At 46.7% G+C, this 16202-nt stretch overlaps 1 protein-coding gene across 1 annotated transcript in view; it reads right to left on the bottom strand.

The window, feature by feature from the left end:
- The window catches only part of MYO16 (myosin XVI), a 529091-nt gene that overhangs the window by 21901 nt on the left and 490988 nt on the right, over positions 1-16202 (bottom strand). Inside the window, 1 exon segment of the mRNA XM_018056366.1 lies at positions 9979-10137. Coding sequence (XP_017911855.1) covers positions 9979-10137 — 159 coding nt within the window.

A 16202-nucleotide genomic window follows, 5' to 3' on the forward strand; every position in this document is an offset into this window, starting at 1 on the left:
TGTTTCTAGAGAATTCGGTTCACTGGACTTCTTACAGAGACTGGGGACCTGGGCAAGGAGAAGAGGGCCGTGACCCACTTTTTAAAACTGAATTATCAGCTGGAAGATGGCTCGCAGAATCCGGATGGAAACTCAGCTCAGTGAGGATCCAAATTCAGAACCAAGTCAACAGCAAGACCCGCTTGACACAGGGCCAGGCGAAGAAAGTCAGGGAGTATCAGGGTCCCCTCTGGGTCACAGCGCTGGGAGATGCGATCAAGAGCCGAGAGAAGTCCTGCATCTGAGGATCTCAAGTCTTAACGGTAATGATTCTTAAGAAATGGAATCCAGAAAGAAGGTACTGACAATCCTTCGTGCACGGCAGCAAAGGAGATGTCAAGAACAGCCTTTCCGGACTCAGCAGGTGAAGGGGAGGGCGGGACGATTGGAGAGAGCAGCGCTGAAACATGTGTATCACCATCTGTAAAACAGCTGACCAGTATGAGTTTGATGCAGGAAGCAGGGCACCCAAAGGCGCTGCTCCACGACAACCTGGAGGGGTGGGGTGGGGAGGGAGGGGGCAGGGGGCTCAGGATTGGCGGCGGGGGGGGGGACACATATACCCACGGCTGATTCATGCTGACGTATGGCAAAAACCACCGCAATGCTGCAAAGTAACTGTCCTCCAATTAAAGTCAGTTAATAAATCTTAAAAAAGGACACAACAGGATGGCTTACAGGTTATGTGGAGCATGGGTGGCGTTGACTGGATCTGGAGAAAGCAAGCATTCACTCGGGTTGGAGGAAGTGAAGGAAGAGGGACGGTGAAGAGGCCACAGGCTGAGAACCTTCTGGGAGGGGGTGGATTTTGAAAGGTGGGGACGGGCTAAGGCAGCAGAACAGGAGGGGATTCCACATCCTGGGGGTGTGGCCTGCAAGACGGCCAGGGCGGGGGGGGGGGTTGGGGGGGGGGTTGGGGGGGGTGGGGGTGGGAGGGGGCGTGGCCCGGGAGTTAAAGGCCCTCCCATCGGTCATTTTTCAACCCAACTCCGCAACTACAGTGGGGGAAACGGAATGAAATTAAGTCCCAACTAGAAGCTACTTAATATGACTTCAAAATCTCTTCAGATGGAAAGCAGGCGTGGGGCAGGGCTCTCCGAATGCCCAAGGAGCCTGCTTCCCTTACAAAACGACCTTCCGCTGCTCAGAACAGATAATTGCACAATATTCCAGATTGTCAAGTGAAGGCTTGCTTCCCTGGGCAGGTAGGCTCTGAATCAGAAAGCAGCATGAGTTCCAAAGAATCTACACAATTCTCACAAACAAGGTCTTGTTGTAAAACCTATAGTCGAGTATATTCCACAGGTCCCAAGCAAAGGCTCCATCCCCAGTGGAGCCTTCATCTATTCTTGAGTATAAGAGAAAAGCCTTTCTCCGAGGTTCCCAGAGCAGTGTGGTTGGGCCCTACTGTGGTGCTGGGTTCACTGAGGCCTTAGAGTCTATGCAAAGATTGCATGGCTTCTGGTCTTGTCAGTGGTCTCACCCAGTACTGTATCGCCACAGATTATCCTTACAATGTGCTGAGGATAAACACGGCACAGATTTGAAAAGGCAAATCTTCTGAGAGTGGTAAGAAAAACCAAATGTAAGGACTCTGTTCTTTTAATTGCCATTTTTTCCCCCGATGCCCAATGATAAAATACATAGTCATCCAAGCAGCAGAAAGTGGCCTATATAGAATTTGTTAGGTCTGTCCCCACAAAATAAACATCTTGAGATTCACAATATTTTGTTTGATATAATGACAACATTCTAGCACTAAAAACTGTTCTCTAATCTAATGATAAATAACCACAAGTCCAGGGAATAATTAAGTATACGAGAAAAGATCTAAGCCTGTGTTCACATCAGTAAAAGATGGCAATTAAAGTAAGTGATAGCTATAATTACCCACACATAACTATATTTCAGCAAATGAACAAACAGATCATTATTGCTGGGTAGCAGAGGTAGGGTGCAGATACTGGCATTCAAGAGAAACTGTTTCCCCGAAAATAACACGATTTCTGATTCAATTAAAATTTCAAGTTATTTTAAGCATTTATGCCCATCTTGTGACTTTATTCAAAACGCATATTGACTATATGCTGTTGATTCTGAATCAGTACCACTAACCGATTTGGCGGAGAAGGCAATGGCATCCCACTCCAGTACTCTTGCCTGGAAAATCCCATGGATGGAGGAGCCTGGTAGGCTACAGTCCATGGGGTCGCTAAGAGTCAGACATGACTGAGCGACTTCACTTTCTCTTTTCACCTTCATGCATTGGAGAAGGAAATGGCAACCCACTCCAGTGTTCTTGCCTGGAGAATCCTAGGGACGGGGGAGCCTGGTGGGCTGCCATCTATGGGGTCACACAGAGTCGGACACGACTGAAGCGACTTAGCAGCAGCAGCAGCAGCAGCAACTGATTTGGGTTATAATGATCACATGCGTATCATACTTTGCATATATGTGACATACTTAGGCTACCTGATGCGAAGAGTTGACTCACTGGAAAAGACCCGGATGCTGGGAAAGATTGAGGGCAGGAGGAAAGGCGACGACAGAGGGTGAGATGGTTGGATGGCATCACTGACTCGACGGAGCTGGGTTTGAGCAAGCTCCAGGAGTTGGTGATGGACAGGGAGGCCTGGCGTGCTGCAGTCCATGGGGTCACAAAGAGTCGGACACGACTGAGCGACTGAACAACGGTGTATCACGTGCTGTACATGTATAATATTCAGTCAGCTTTTATCACACTGACTAGGAGGGATTTTCTGACTCTGGCCTTGGCACAGGACTCACGGGTTCCTATGAAATATGCAATGCTGTTCCAATCAGTGAAGGCTGGTACTGCATCGCCAGAGTCTTGAGCCAGCTATTTCCCTAGTCATGGGAAGGTTTCATGGTGTCAACACAAGTAGGTCAACATAAACACGTCAAGCTGCTTTGAAAGGCTGAAAGCCTAGCTGAAATAACTTTTCTTTTGTGCACATAGCTCTTGAGATTTTCAAGTGATCTTCTACAAATTGCAATACAGACCTGGTGTTATTTTAAATTCTGTTCTCTGTCAGCATTTAACGCGTAACATATAAATCTGTGTTCCAGGGTTTGAACATACACTATCAGTCACATACTGAAGTTTAGAAGCCCAATATTCCTAAATATTTAATTTTATATGATTAATTTCAGGCAATATATCCCACAAAAATTTCCATTTGGTCTACAGGAGTTTTGTTTTTGTTCCAACCAGTTTGTGGATTTAGTTTGATTTTTAGATTAAGACTCAGAGTTTTTGGTATTTCACAAAGCCATAGTTTTTGGCTTTTGACTCAAAACACACACAAATTAAATATTTTGTCAAAGGGGCATGCCTATTCTCTCTTTCCTCAGGAAAGAGATCACCCAGATCAGCTAGGGAGAATGGCAGGGAGTGAAAATTTAGTAAAAATGAAAGGATATATGGTTACTGTTTTAAACATTTGTATATTCAGTTTTGATCATACAATATATTTTAAATTCCTTTTTTGTTTAGCAGCTATCCTTAAATACCCCCAAATTGAAAATAAATAGTAAATTATTACCTTCATACTAGATACATGCAACCTTTGAGAAAGAGTTGCTTATCACATACTTGTTGACTATTGCCATCATTCAAATTCCATTTTTACTATTTTAGAAATATTTAATTTCAATAAAAGGGTATGCAATATTTTTGTTATCCTTTTCTTTTTACAAAGGGTTATCATCAGAGATTTCAGAAAGGAATGTTTTCGCTCTTTAACTTTATAGTTGGAATATAGCCAATTAACAATGTTGTGATAGTTTCAGGTGAATAGCAAAGGGACTCAGCCATACATATTCATGTATAAGAAAGATTACATCTCTCTATTTCCATCTAAACACACACACACATAATTTCAAACACGAATATGAAAAGTTTTACAAAATGCTTATTCCAATCAAGTTGGAGTAACCCAACATAAACACCTAGTGTTATTTCAAGGGTGGAAAATCGGGAGATAATTCTAATATCCAACAGGTAGGACTTGCTTATTTTAAGTCATGGTAGTCATATCTGATGAGAAGCTATGCATCGCATACAATTAATGACCAGCAGTCAACAACACAGGTCTGCATTTGCTCACCTAGAGATACGCTACATGAGATCCCTCAGGGAAAAAAGCAGGTGGTTAAAGCCATGTGTAGAGTGTAAAAAAACACCAAACATCTTATAAATGCACACAGATACATTTGTATGAAAAAAATACAGAATTCTACAAAGTGGAATATGAGACATGTTTTGGGGATTTTCAGGTAATATAAGGAATAGTAGTTTTTACTTATTGTTTATTCTCTCCTTTATTTTTCAAATTGTCACATAAACATGTAGTTCCCACAACCTGCATAAAATGAAAACTCCACGTGAAGAGTAAGAGATTACTTAAGAAGCTGCTCAAGTCAGAGATAAAACTTAGGAAGACCCGTGCTGCGGGACCCCAGGAGCTGGTGCAGTCTCTGCCTGTTCTTGGCGGTAACACATTTTTGAGTAACTGCAGATCCTTTCCCTAGAAATCTTTACGGCCGGTATAAAAATCCTTCTGTGTCTTCCCTGCGTCATTTCCTCGCAAGGCACCAAAAAGCCGCCATCTTATGAGTCAACACTTCCAACCCTTATATGTGATCCCTGCTTAATAATTGGGGTTGCGGGTGGCCAGCATTCAGAGACATTTGGGGGCATTTTCTATGTGTGCGTGCCACTGAACCAGTCTTCTTGCTGGGTGTAAACAGAACCTTCCCGCATTACCCTGGGATCCTTCCTGCCAAGCTTGAACAAACCTTGCTCCAATCAACTTCCCACTCTCTGACTCCTCCTAAGCAAATCGAGACTGGTGATGCAAATCGCCTGCTAGATTTTATCCAAGATCCATTTACCTCCTCCTGCTGGGCAGGTCAGCAATGAGCATCCTTGGGTGAGCAACATTCTCAGATGAAAAGCTACACACACCCTATGACCTTTCGTGGACCTGGAGGGAACTCAGAGAAAGCAGGGGGAAGCCAGGGTGCCACCATCCTGGCTACCAAATGGCCACTGGGAAATACTGCCCCACTTTCTTGCTCCCTCATTTTAAAAAATATGGTATTTCATTGTCTTTGAATGTCCACTGATTCTTTGAAAGTAATTTGTCTTTTTATTTTAATCTCTGGCTGCTTTCAAGAATCTGCCTGCAATGCAGGGGACTCAGGTTCAATCCCTGGGTTGGGAAGATCTCCTGGAGAAGGGAAAGGCTACCCACTCAAATATTCTGGCCTGGAGAATTCCATGGGGTCGCAAGGAGTTCGACACGACTGAGCGACTTTCACTTTCACTGGCTGATCTTAAGATTCACGCTTGGTTTACTATGATACGCCCAGGTGTGGTTTTCTTTGCAATTATTCTATTCAGTGTTTTATTTATTTTTAAAAAAGTGACACTTACAGACAGAAAGATTCACCTTTATCGTACGTGCTGTTCTGTGCTTAGTCGCTCAGTCATATCTGATTCTTTGCGACCCTGTGGACTGTAGCCTGCCAGGCTCCTCTGTCCATGGGATTCTCCAGGTTAGAATACTGGAGTGGGTTGACATGCCCTCTTCCAGAGGATCTTCGTGACCCAGGGATTGAACCCAGGTCTCCCGCATTGCAGGCAGATTCTTTATCATCTGAGCCACCAGGGAAGCCTGAATTTACAGGACCACACTCACTCCTGTTTGTCAATATCACATGCCCGTCTACAGTCTGCTGCGGTCTTAACATCTCTGTTCCCCTAAAATACATACGCTGGAATTCTAGCCCCCAGTGTGGCAGCATTGGGAGGTAGAACCTTTAGGGGGTAACCAGGTCTCTGAAAGTCTGTGTTCCCCTAAAACTCACATGTTGAAATCCTAACCCCAAAGTGGTGGCATTAGGAGGTGGAACCTTTGGGATGATTAGGTCCTGAGGGTGGAGGCCCCACAAATGGGGTTCAGTTCAGTTCAGTTCAGTTGCTCAGTCCTGTCCGACTCTTTGTGACCCCATGAATCGCAGCACGCCAGGCCTCCCTGTCCATCACCAACTCCTGGAGTTCACCCAAACCCACGTCCATTGAGTCCGTGATGCCATCCAGCCATCTCATCCTCTGTCATCCCTTTCTCCTCCTGCCCCCAATCCCTCCCAGCATCAGAGTCTTTTCCAATGAGTCAACTCTTCGCATGAGGTGGCTAGAGTACTGGAGTTTCAGCTTCAGCATCAGTCCTTCCAAAGAAATCCCAGGACTGATCTCCTTTAGAATGGACTGGTTGGATCTTCTTACAGTCCAAGGGACTCTCAAGAGTCTTCTCCAACACCACAGTTCAAAAGCATCAATTCCTTGGCGCTCAGCTTTCTTCACAGTCCAACTCTCACATCCATACACGACCACAGGAAAAACCATAGCCTCGACTAGACGTATGGGGTTAGTGCCCTTATAAAAGTGGCCCCAGAGAGCTGGCTACCTTCTTCCCTCTACCAGTTGGGGACAAGCAAGAAGCCGGCCACCTGCAGCCTAGAAGAGGGCTGCCACCCTAACTGGTGCCCTAACCTTGGACTCCAGCCCCCACAACTGCGGCCATGAAGCCACTGCTCCTTACAGTCCAGCTGGCCTGGATGTTTCCTTACAATAGCCCAGGCCCGGTCTCTGGCGGCCCACTCATCTCTTACTGTCCCTGTGCCTGCGTTTTCCACAATGTCACATAAATGGACTCAGGACCTTTGGATTTTTTAAATGCAGTGCAATGCCTTTGTGATGCATCCATTTCTGTCTCCTTCAGTAGCGGTTTATCCTTTTTCATCCATGCACTGGGCAGCCTGTGAAGTGGTCCCTGATGGGCCCACCTGGAGGCACTCGCCTCTCACAGAAGCCCCTCCCATGAGTCGACTGGACATGTGGCCCAAAGCCCACAAGCTGCACGTGGCCGGAGCGCTGGCTGTCTCCTCCAGGAGCAGCCGGGTGGTGAGTGTGGCTTCCACCCCGGGGGCTCGTCCCGGCTTTCCTGTGGACAGATTGCTCTGGGGGAAGCCCTGGCCCTGTCATGAAGCCTCCCTTGTGGAGACCTTATGGAAGTGATACTGAGGCTGGGCCATCTCTCCAGCTAGCCTCAAGAAGCCTGCAATTCCGGCTGATGGCTGATCACTTCCCCGTGAGAGACCCCGAACCCAAGGCACCCAGGTTCCTGACTCGCAGAAACTACAAACCACAGCCTCTACGTTCTGGGGGCGGAGGGTAATTGTTACAGGGCAATAGATATGGAATACTGTCCAGTCGCCAGCTGAAGGGCACTTCATTTATTTCCAGCTTTTGCTGTTGATCAGTCGCTCTATTTTGTCCAACTCTTTGTGACCCCATGGACTGCAGAACGCAGGCTCCTTTGTCCTCCACTATCTCCCACAGCTTGCTCAAACTCATGTCCATCCAGTCGGTGATGCCATCCACCCATCTCATCCTCTGTTGCCCCCTTCTCCTCCCGCCTTCAATCTGTCCCAGCATCAGGGTCTTTTCCAGCTCTTCGCATCAGGTGGCCAAAGTACTGGAGCTTCAGCTTCAGCATCAGGCCTTCGGATGAGTACTCAGGGCTGATTTCCTCTAGGATTCCCAGTTTCAGGTGACTATGAGTGTGAGCGGGATTTGCATTTGCATACAGGTGTTCCTGTGGACGCTGTCCGCATCTCTCTTCTGCCAACACCTCGGGGTGGGGCTGCGGGGTCGTACGGAAGGTGCATGTTTACAAGAAACTGCCCACTTAAGCCAGTTGCTTAGTGTTTGCATCAGTGTTGGAAAACTCTCTCCAGTTTCTCACGAAATCGTCTCTCCCCCATGGACTCCATCTTCTTTCCCTAGGATTCCAATAACCCTTCTCGACATATCCTTTATGTCTTTAAATCAGTTTCTGAAATTTCCACTCTGCTTCTTTGTGCTTCATTCTGGATATTTTCTGATTTATCTTCCTCTTCCCTAGGATTTTTTTTCTTAATGGCTGCGTCTAATTAACTTTAAGCTCATCCTCTATTGTACTTAATTTTATGACTGTATTCCTCAATCTCAGAATTTCCATTTGATATGTTTTTATGGTTTCTGATTTCTGCTGAGATTTTCATTCTTTTATCTCCTTAGGCAAAGTAAACATACTTACTTCAAAGCGTGTGCCTCTGAACTCCAGTCTTTTGAGGCCCGTGGGTACACTGCTATTTCTGCTTGCAATTTTTCATCTTATTTTGTCTCCATGTGTCTGTTTCCTTTTGATGACATGTTGAACTCTGTATTTGAAAAGTGGTTTGTAAGGACATCCTGAAGCTAAGGATGATGTCACTGTCCTTCGGGGTAGATCCACGCCCTCTTCTCCTCTGGGTACCTGTGGCCTCTGTCCTGAAGGACCTCAGTCCGGCCCCAGGAACTGAGACGATTCACAGACGAGCTGGGGGCCAACAAGTTCTTCGTTTGACTCTTACAGTGGACCCTTCAAGCTCACCTAGGGCCATGGGGCGTTCTGGACACAGCCTGTCCCCACAGTCCTGGGAGACACAGCCCAGTGTCCCAGCTGCCTCCCCTGGGCTTGGTGAGCACCCCTGATGTCCTTCAGAGAAAAGCCTAGAATTCAGGCCTCCTTGCTTGGCTTTCATTGCAGCCCACACCCCTGCCCTCAGGCTCTTCAAGAGAAGGTTGGTCTGAATTTTCTCTTCAGACATTACCTAGAAGCCCTGGGCTGCTTCTAGGGTGGAAGGAATAAGCTGTTTGTCTAAGCCACTATTAGACAGCTTTTAGATACACACAGCCAGGTCAGTTTCTTTAAGACACGTGCACTGACATACCCGCATCGGATACCGAGACCAGGGTGGAGTTTACCATTCTTTCAAGACTATTTCCCTTCACTCTTCTGAGGCATGGAAATAATCAACAGGGACTTTACTCACTGCTTGTAATAACCTATAAGGGAAAAGAATCTAAAAAAGAATATATGTGTGTGTGTGTATATATATATATATCTATATCTGAATCACTTTGATGTACATCTGAAACTAACAAACACTAACAAATCAACGACTGCATACAAATTTTTTAAATTAATTAATTTACTTTAATTGGAGGCTAATTACCTTACAATATTGTAGTGGTTTTGCCATACATTGACATGAATCAGCCATGGGCTTACACATGTTCCCCATCCTGAACCCCCCTCCCACCTCCCCCCCGCCACCCCATCCCTCGGGGTCATCCCAGTGCACCAGCCCTGAGCACCCTGTCTCATGCATCCAACCTGGACTGGCGATCTGTTTCACATATGGTAATATACATGTCTCAATACTATTCTCTCAAATCATTCCACCCTTGCCTTCTCCCAGAGTCCAAAAGTCTGTTCTTTACATCTGTGTCTTGCATATAGGGTCATCGTTACCATCTTTGTAAATTCCATATATATGTGTTAATATACTGTATTGGTGTTCTTCTTTCTGACTTACTTTACTCTGTATAATAGGCTCCAGTTTCATCCACCTCATTAGAACTGATTCATGCATTATTTTTAGTAGCTGAATAATATTCCATTTTGTATATGTACCACAGCTTTCTTATATACAAAATTTTTTTAAAAAAAGACTATATTTTTCTTTAAAAATACTATTAGAGCATCATCTCCTCTGCTCAGGTTACGTCTCATTTCATACTAGCTTCCACAGACCAAATACTCCACAAAAATCTCTGGGGAAAAAGAGCTAACTAATACTGAATGCAATTTTAATTCTTTAACTTGAAAATAATAAGTTGACAATATACCCTACAGTGATATTTCATCTTTTATGCCCTTTCCCAGTTTTTAAGCCTACTTCATTTTTGTTTTATTCCCCTTGGACAGTTGATACAACTTAAAACTTGTACCTATTTACTTCCGAGTTTAAAGAAGTGCTTACCGTTTGAGACGGAATTTCCATTTTCAGCAGTCATTGCACTGGAGAGTGAATTAGAAAACTGAATTCCATGGTTATTTGCATTTCTGTCCTGCGTCTCTGATGTAATTTCTGAAGTACCAAAATCATCTCGGCTAGTAAGGTTCATGTTCGTTTCAAAACCTAAAATAAATTGTAGAAAAAAATGATTCTTTCCTGATCAAATGTACCCAATAAGTTGAATCAAATAGTGGAAGGAAGTAATAAAACTCAGGAAGTCAAACGTTCATTACATTCGAAATAGTAAATTAATAATCATCCCTAATCAAATTTGTGGTCTGCAATGCATTCGTCAGTCTGCTCTACCACTGGTAAATGCCATGGGCTGCGTTAAGTGACAATAGTGGATTTCATCATCTGTTATTTCCAAAGTCCTATAGCGTTTTCGACATCATATGTGTAATTATAGAACTGCGTATCTTGTGAAGGTTATTTCCTGAAAGAAATATGATGATATATTCATGTTTTAGAAGTTTTCTGAGTTTTTAAATAGAGCTGAGGCAAACTTAACATTTTTGAAAAAAAAACACTATACTTTTATGGTTACAAAATATGTTATTATCCACTTAGGAACGCGTGCATGCTCAGTCGCTAAGTCCTGTCTGACTCTTTGCGACCCCAAGGACTGTAGCCCACCAGACTCCTCTGTCCACGGGATTCTCCAGGCAAGAATACTGGAGTGGGTTGCCATGCCCTCCTCCAGGGGATCTTCCCAACCCAGGGATCAAACCCACGTCTCCTGCATTGAATGTGGATTCTTACCTCTGAGCCACCTGGGAGTCCCCACTTAGGAATATTAAGACTTCAAAACCCTACTTCTGCATTCTGTACGTAGCAAAATCACCCAAATGTCAACACACACATCCTATATTGAGCTCTCTGAGATGCAGAAACGCAGAAGCCACTGCCTAAATTAGGCTGAGGAGCAAAAAAAAAAAAATAGAGTTCCACCGCTGGTGGATTCCTATGGGACATCAGGATTTCCCACGCTGCTTCTGCCCCGTGGCTGCGGCGCCCAGTAGGCTCTGCTGTCTCTTAGGGCCTTCTGCGGTTTTAGGCTAAGACGTTGTTCACAAGGATACAAAATGTAATGCGCTTCACTGGATTTTGCAGATGGTGAACAGTTCATCTGCTGGGATGCTGAGGGAGGCCGGAGGAAGGCCGAGCTCACCCCCAGGGCTGGGCTGGGAGGAACCCTAGCTCTCCCTCCTGGAAGCAGCCTCCCCTGGTTCGGATGTGCACTCAGATAGCCCCCAGGGCCGGAGCCCCTACCCAGAGGCCCCACACCGACTCACGCTTCACGGCCTGGGGTACCCTCTGCACAGCTCAGCACCTGCTCCCCCCACCCAGGATCCTGCTCAGAGCCCCCTCCTCCGTGCTGTATGGCATCCACTATGTTATGAGTGAGCACGTGCCTGGTGGGCACACACAGGAGCATGTGCCAGGCTTCAAGAGGCAAGCAGTGGGCAGACAGAAGGAGGGCAAAAAAAGCAGGGCTTTGACAACCAGTCAGGAGTGTTTACGTTTCTGTGACCCAGGGAGTAGCTCCTGACTCTTTGCCTTTAAGACACAAGTGAAAAGAGCGCCCCTGGTGGCTCAGTGGTCAGGAATGTGCCTGTCACTGCAGGAGTCGCGGGCTCCGCCCCTGATCTGGGGAGATCCCACAGGCCACGGGTCGGCTCAGCCTGAGGGCCACAGCTATTGACCCTGTACTCCAGGGCCTGGGAGCAGCAACTCCTGGAGCCTGCAGGCCCCGAGCTGCAGCTAGAGCGCGGCCCCCACGATGAGAAGCCCCATCCACTGCAGCTGGAGAAAAGTCCACACAGCAAGGAAGACCCAGCAGAGCCCAAAACAAATAGATGAATAAAATTATATATATAGAGAGAGTGGAGTCACTCAGTCTTGTCTGACTCTTTGCGACTCCATAGGATGTTCCAGGCAAGAGTACTGGGGTAGGTTGCCATTTCCTTCTCTAGGGGATCTTCCAACCCAGGGACCCAACATGGGTCTGCATTGCAGGCAGACGCTTTAGCATCTGAGCCACCAGGGAAAGCCCACATATATATGTATAAACGAGTGAAAAGGCCTGCGTGGGAACAGTGGCCAAGGTCAGGTTTTGGAATCATCACCCTCTCAGCTCGCGACAACCACAGATCACCCAACAGCTGGAGCTGAAAGAATACCTATGCGATTTGGTCAACTCTACTTTGCCTTTTCCAGAAAAATCTTCTGAAAATTAGTAAAACACATTTGGTTTTAAAGCCGTCTCAAGACACATTTATCTACTTTTATTTCTCTTGAAACTATTTTTTTCCATTCTTTAATTCGGCTATTTATTTAGAGTTTCCCTGCCCAGACTCTCCCTGGGGCTGGGATACCATGAGGCCCAGGCAGGGAGCTGGGAGGTCACCTCCCAGGAGTGTGGTCGACAGCCAGCAAGCAAAGGATCAGGTGAGGTGATGGACCTCGGTGGGTTCCCAGCGGGGCAGCAGCGGGGCAGGGCAGTCCTGGTTCTTGGGCCGTGTGGGTCAGGGAGCCTTCTCCAGGGGTCTTGTTTGGGCTCAGGGTGTGAAACAGGGCATTGCCCAAGGTAACAGGGACTCCTCTTAGGTCTGGCAGTTTAGTACTCAATCCTCTGAGACGGTGTGTGGACTCTTGGTAAAAGCGTGTGATGCTAGCATCCCCCAGAATGAGCTGCTAACTCATAAACAATGGATATATTTAATTTTGGGTCGAACCCTCCATTTTTGCTATTAAAAGTTAAAAAAAAAATCTCATAATTCCAATCAGTAGTTTCAACTGCAGCCAAGAAATGTTTTAAAACGTGTCATACAAGTTAGGCTGTGATCCTTATATTATCTACTAAAGTGTTCTTTATGTTTTTATCATAAAAGTGACTGTTGTTCAGTTGCTAAGTCGTGTCCGAATCTGTGACCCCATGGACTGCAGCACACCGGGCTCCTCTATCCTTCACTGTGCCCCAGAGTTTGCTCAAACTCATGTCCATTGAGTCGGTGATGCTATCTAACCACCTCATTCCCTGCCACCCTCTTCTCCTTTTGCCTTCAATCTTTCCCAGCATCGGGGTCTTTTCTGATGAGTCAGCTCTTCGCACCAGGTGGCCAAGGTATTGGAGCTTCAGCTTCAGCATCAGTCCTAATGAATATTCAGGGTTGGCTTTCTTTAGGATTGACTGGTTTGATCTCTGTAAGACCAAATATCTGCCTATTCCAAGGATGGCTCTGGGTTGGAATAAGGGAATGAGTCCTTCTTAAGACATAAGAATGCGTGGTCACCCTGATGGCGATTCTTCACACGGTTCTTAGGTAATCAGCATCTCCCGGGTGTTCATTGCGTGCCAATCTCCTGCTGCAGGAGGGACTTGACTTAATCCTCCCTTTCCTAACAGGGCGGTGGAGTCCTTATTCCCTTGCCTGTTTTCCAGATGATGTCACGAGGCCCCGGGGAGGGAAACCCGCCTGTGGACGTTTCACAGTGAGTCACTGGAGCCGCGGGGTTTAGACCGAGGTGTGCAGGGCTCTGTCCGTCCACCCACTCTCATTCCTCAACTTGGCCTCTACGTCAAGCCTTTCCTCCTTATTTCACCTGCTGATGTAAAGATAAGGCAGTTTCTTTTCTGGGTCTTTCTGGGTCTTTCCCACCATGCCTTGGTGGGAATGAACTGGGAGCCCCAGATTGAAGAGCTGTCCTCTGGCCACTGAAAAGAGAGTGGCTACCTCAATACTGACATCCTCACTGAGGTTATGCTTATTCATGAATATCAACCAGGGGGGTCTGCTTTCTGTGTCAGCCTCTGCCCATAAGCGCCCTGATTCCACGGTGGGTAAGTGCGTGAGAGTCTGCATTCCAGCTTGTTCATCTCTCGATTCAACCACAGTGAGGGGCCCGGGCAGAGACTCTGGACGATTTGGTTTTGCTCCCCCGCTGTCAGTTTTGTGGCGGAATGGCTGCAACATTCCTTGTCAAAGGTACGCCCGTGACCCTGCTTAAGCACGGAAGACATTACAACAGCAAGACGGCAAGAGGACTCTGGCAGGAAGCCTGGAGGAGGCTTAGCTATAAAACCGCAGGTCAGATGCATGCTTCATGTAAAACTAGAAAAAAAAAAATAACATGGAACAGATAAAGTCATCGTTTGTTCATGCCTCCAAGCCGTGGTCCTCAGGGTTCTGAGGGTGAAGAAAAGTCACAGCAAAAGAAAACGTCTGAGATTCTCAACGAATCTAAGCAAACAAGTAGGAAAGTGAGTGGTGGAAAACCCCACCCAGAGCTTTAAAGGGGCGTCTGCGTCCCGTCTGCGGCCCTGCACCTGGAGATATCAGCGGTCCGTGTAGCTCAGGGCAGACTTCCAATGGACTGAGCGTTGACACTGGATAATTCGAGTCCCTGCGGAATTTTCTTGTAGCCTGTGAACTCAGGTTCTCCATGACCCCACCTGGGGCTGCTCTCACAGGTCTGCGGAAGATGAATCACGCTGGGATCTGACTCAAAGATAAAATCCTGGCCTTTATATTAAGATACGATGACTGAGCGTAAGGAGGCCACGAAGGCACATTCTAGCTGAGTATTAATTGAACAAGAGAATTTGAGCAAATCTCAAAATCAAAATGCAAACAAACAAAAAAATCCCGTAGTCCAATGCTAGCTTTTGTATATACATTAGTTATCCCAGGTGGGTGTGATGTTTCAAAAGCTGTGACTTTCAGTAAGAGATGACACAGCACCCCCCAAACCTCCAGGGGACATGTGACGCTGTCTGGAGACATTGTTGGTTGTCACACCAGGGAGGTGGGTGCCACTGGCATCTAGGAGGGATGTTACAAAACCGCTCACAACACTCAGGACAGACCCTGGAGTGAAGACTCACCTGGCCCGGAGTGTCCATTCACCTGGCCACGGAGGGCTGAGGTGGACAAACCCTGTTTTAAAAGCTAAGTTAGATAGCTTCACTTGTGCCACTGTGGGAGAGAGACGCAGATGTAGGGAAGGGATTGTGGACACGGCAGGGTAAGGAGAGGGTGGGATGAGCTGAGACTGGGGTTGGCGCGTATACACGACCACGTGTAAGACAGACAGTGGGGAGCGCTCTATTGACAGGGAGCTCAGCTCGGGGCTCCGTGACGACCCGGGGCGGGATGGGGGTGGGAGGGAGGCTCCAGAGGGAGGGAATATATGTGCACACACGCTTGATTCACGCTGCTGTACGGCAGAAACTAACACAACATCGTAAAGCAACTATAGTGAAACAAAAATGGACACTTGGAATTAAAAACGCAAAGCTAAGGCGGATCCTGGTCTTCCCTCCTGGTCTCTCTGCTGGTTTCTAATTTTGTTCAGGTCAAAATCCAAAGGCTTCTTGAGGTTGACAGACTGCCCCCTCCAACCCCAGGATCCCACTCCCTGATTGCCTTGACCTCATTCCCAACTACCTGCCGGCCACCCACCTCCCCAGGCTCGCCAGCATCTCTGCAACCCTCAACTCAGCCTCTGACTCTCCCCGGGGTGGTCTGAGGGGTGGGCGGGGGTTCTGTGTTTTGTTCAGGGCTCGGCTCAAACCACCCTGAGCAGAACAACCTTCCCGACTACCTTCGAGAAAAGCAGCACCCTTCTCCTCACCCAGGTCAGTTTCCGTCCTTCTCACCATGTGAGAAGGTCCTTCTCGCCATATGACATGATACATGTCAACTGTTGGCTTATTTTCTGTCTCTTCCCTCCAGAAAATTGACACCTTGAGCTCCAAGGCAACCTTGGTGCCCCCAAGAGTGCCTGCACAGAGTAAGTGCTCCACAAATATTTGTTGAAAGAAAAAGAAAAGAGGGTGAATAATGAATGAATGGATACAACAATAACGTTACACGAAAACCCACTTTCTAAAGGAAACCGTGCCGTGCGTAACTGGAAAAAGAGTTGACAAATTTACTAACTGGAAAACCCGTGTGAATTATTATAGAAAAATCATACATCTCAGCAATTATTTCTCCCCATTCACACGAGATTATTGGGAACATATAAAAGGATTTCTGCCGTTAATGATACGCCTTTTGAGTTTTAATCACTACTTATAAAATTATAAGGTAAGGAAAACTTCACACCCTGTGAGGTAGATGTGCTCTACACTCAAAGGCCCAAGGCTGTTTCTTTCCACCTAAGACTGCTAAACTGGACAA

This window comes from Capra hircus, chromosome 12 (genome assembly GCF_001704415.2).
Source record: "Capra hircus breed San Clemente chromosome 12, ASM170441v1, whole genome shotgun sequence".
Lineage (NCBI taxonomy): Eukaryota > Metazoa > Chordata > Mammalia > Artiodactyla > Bovidae > Capra > Capra hircus.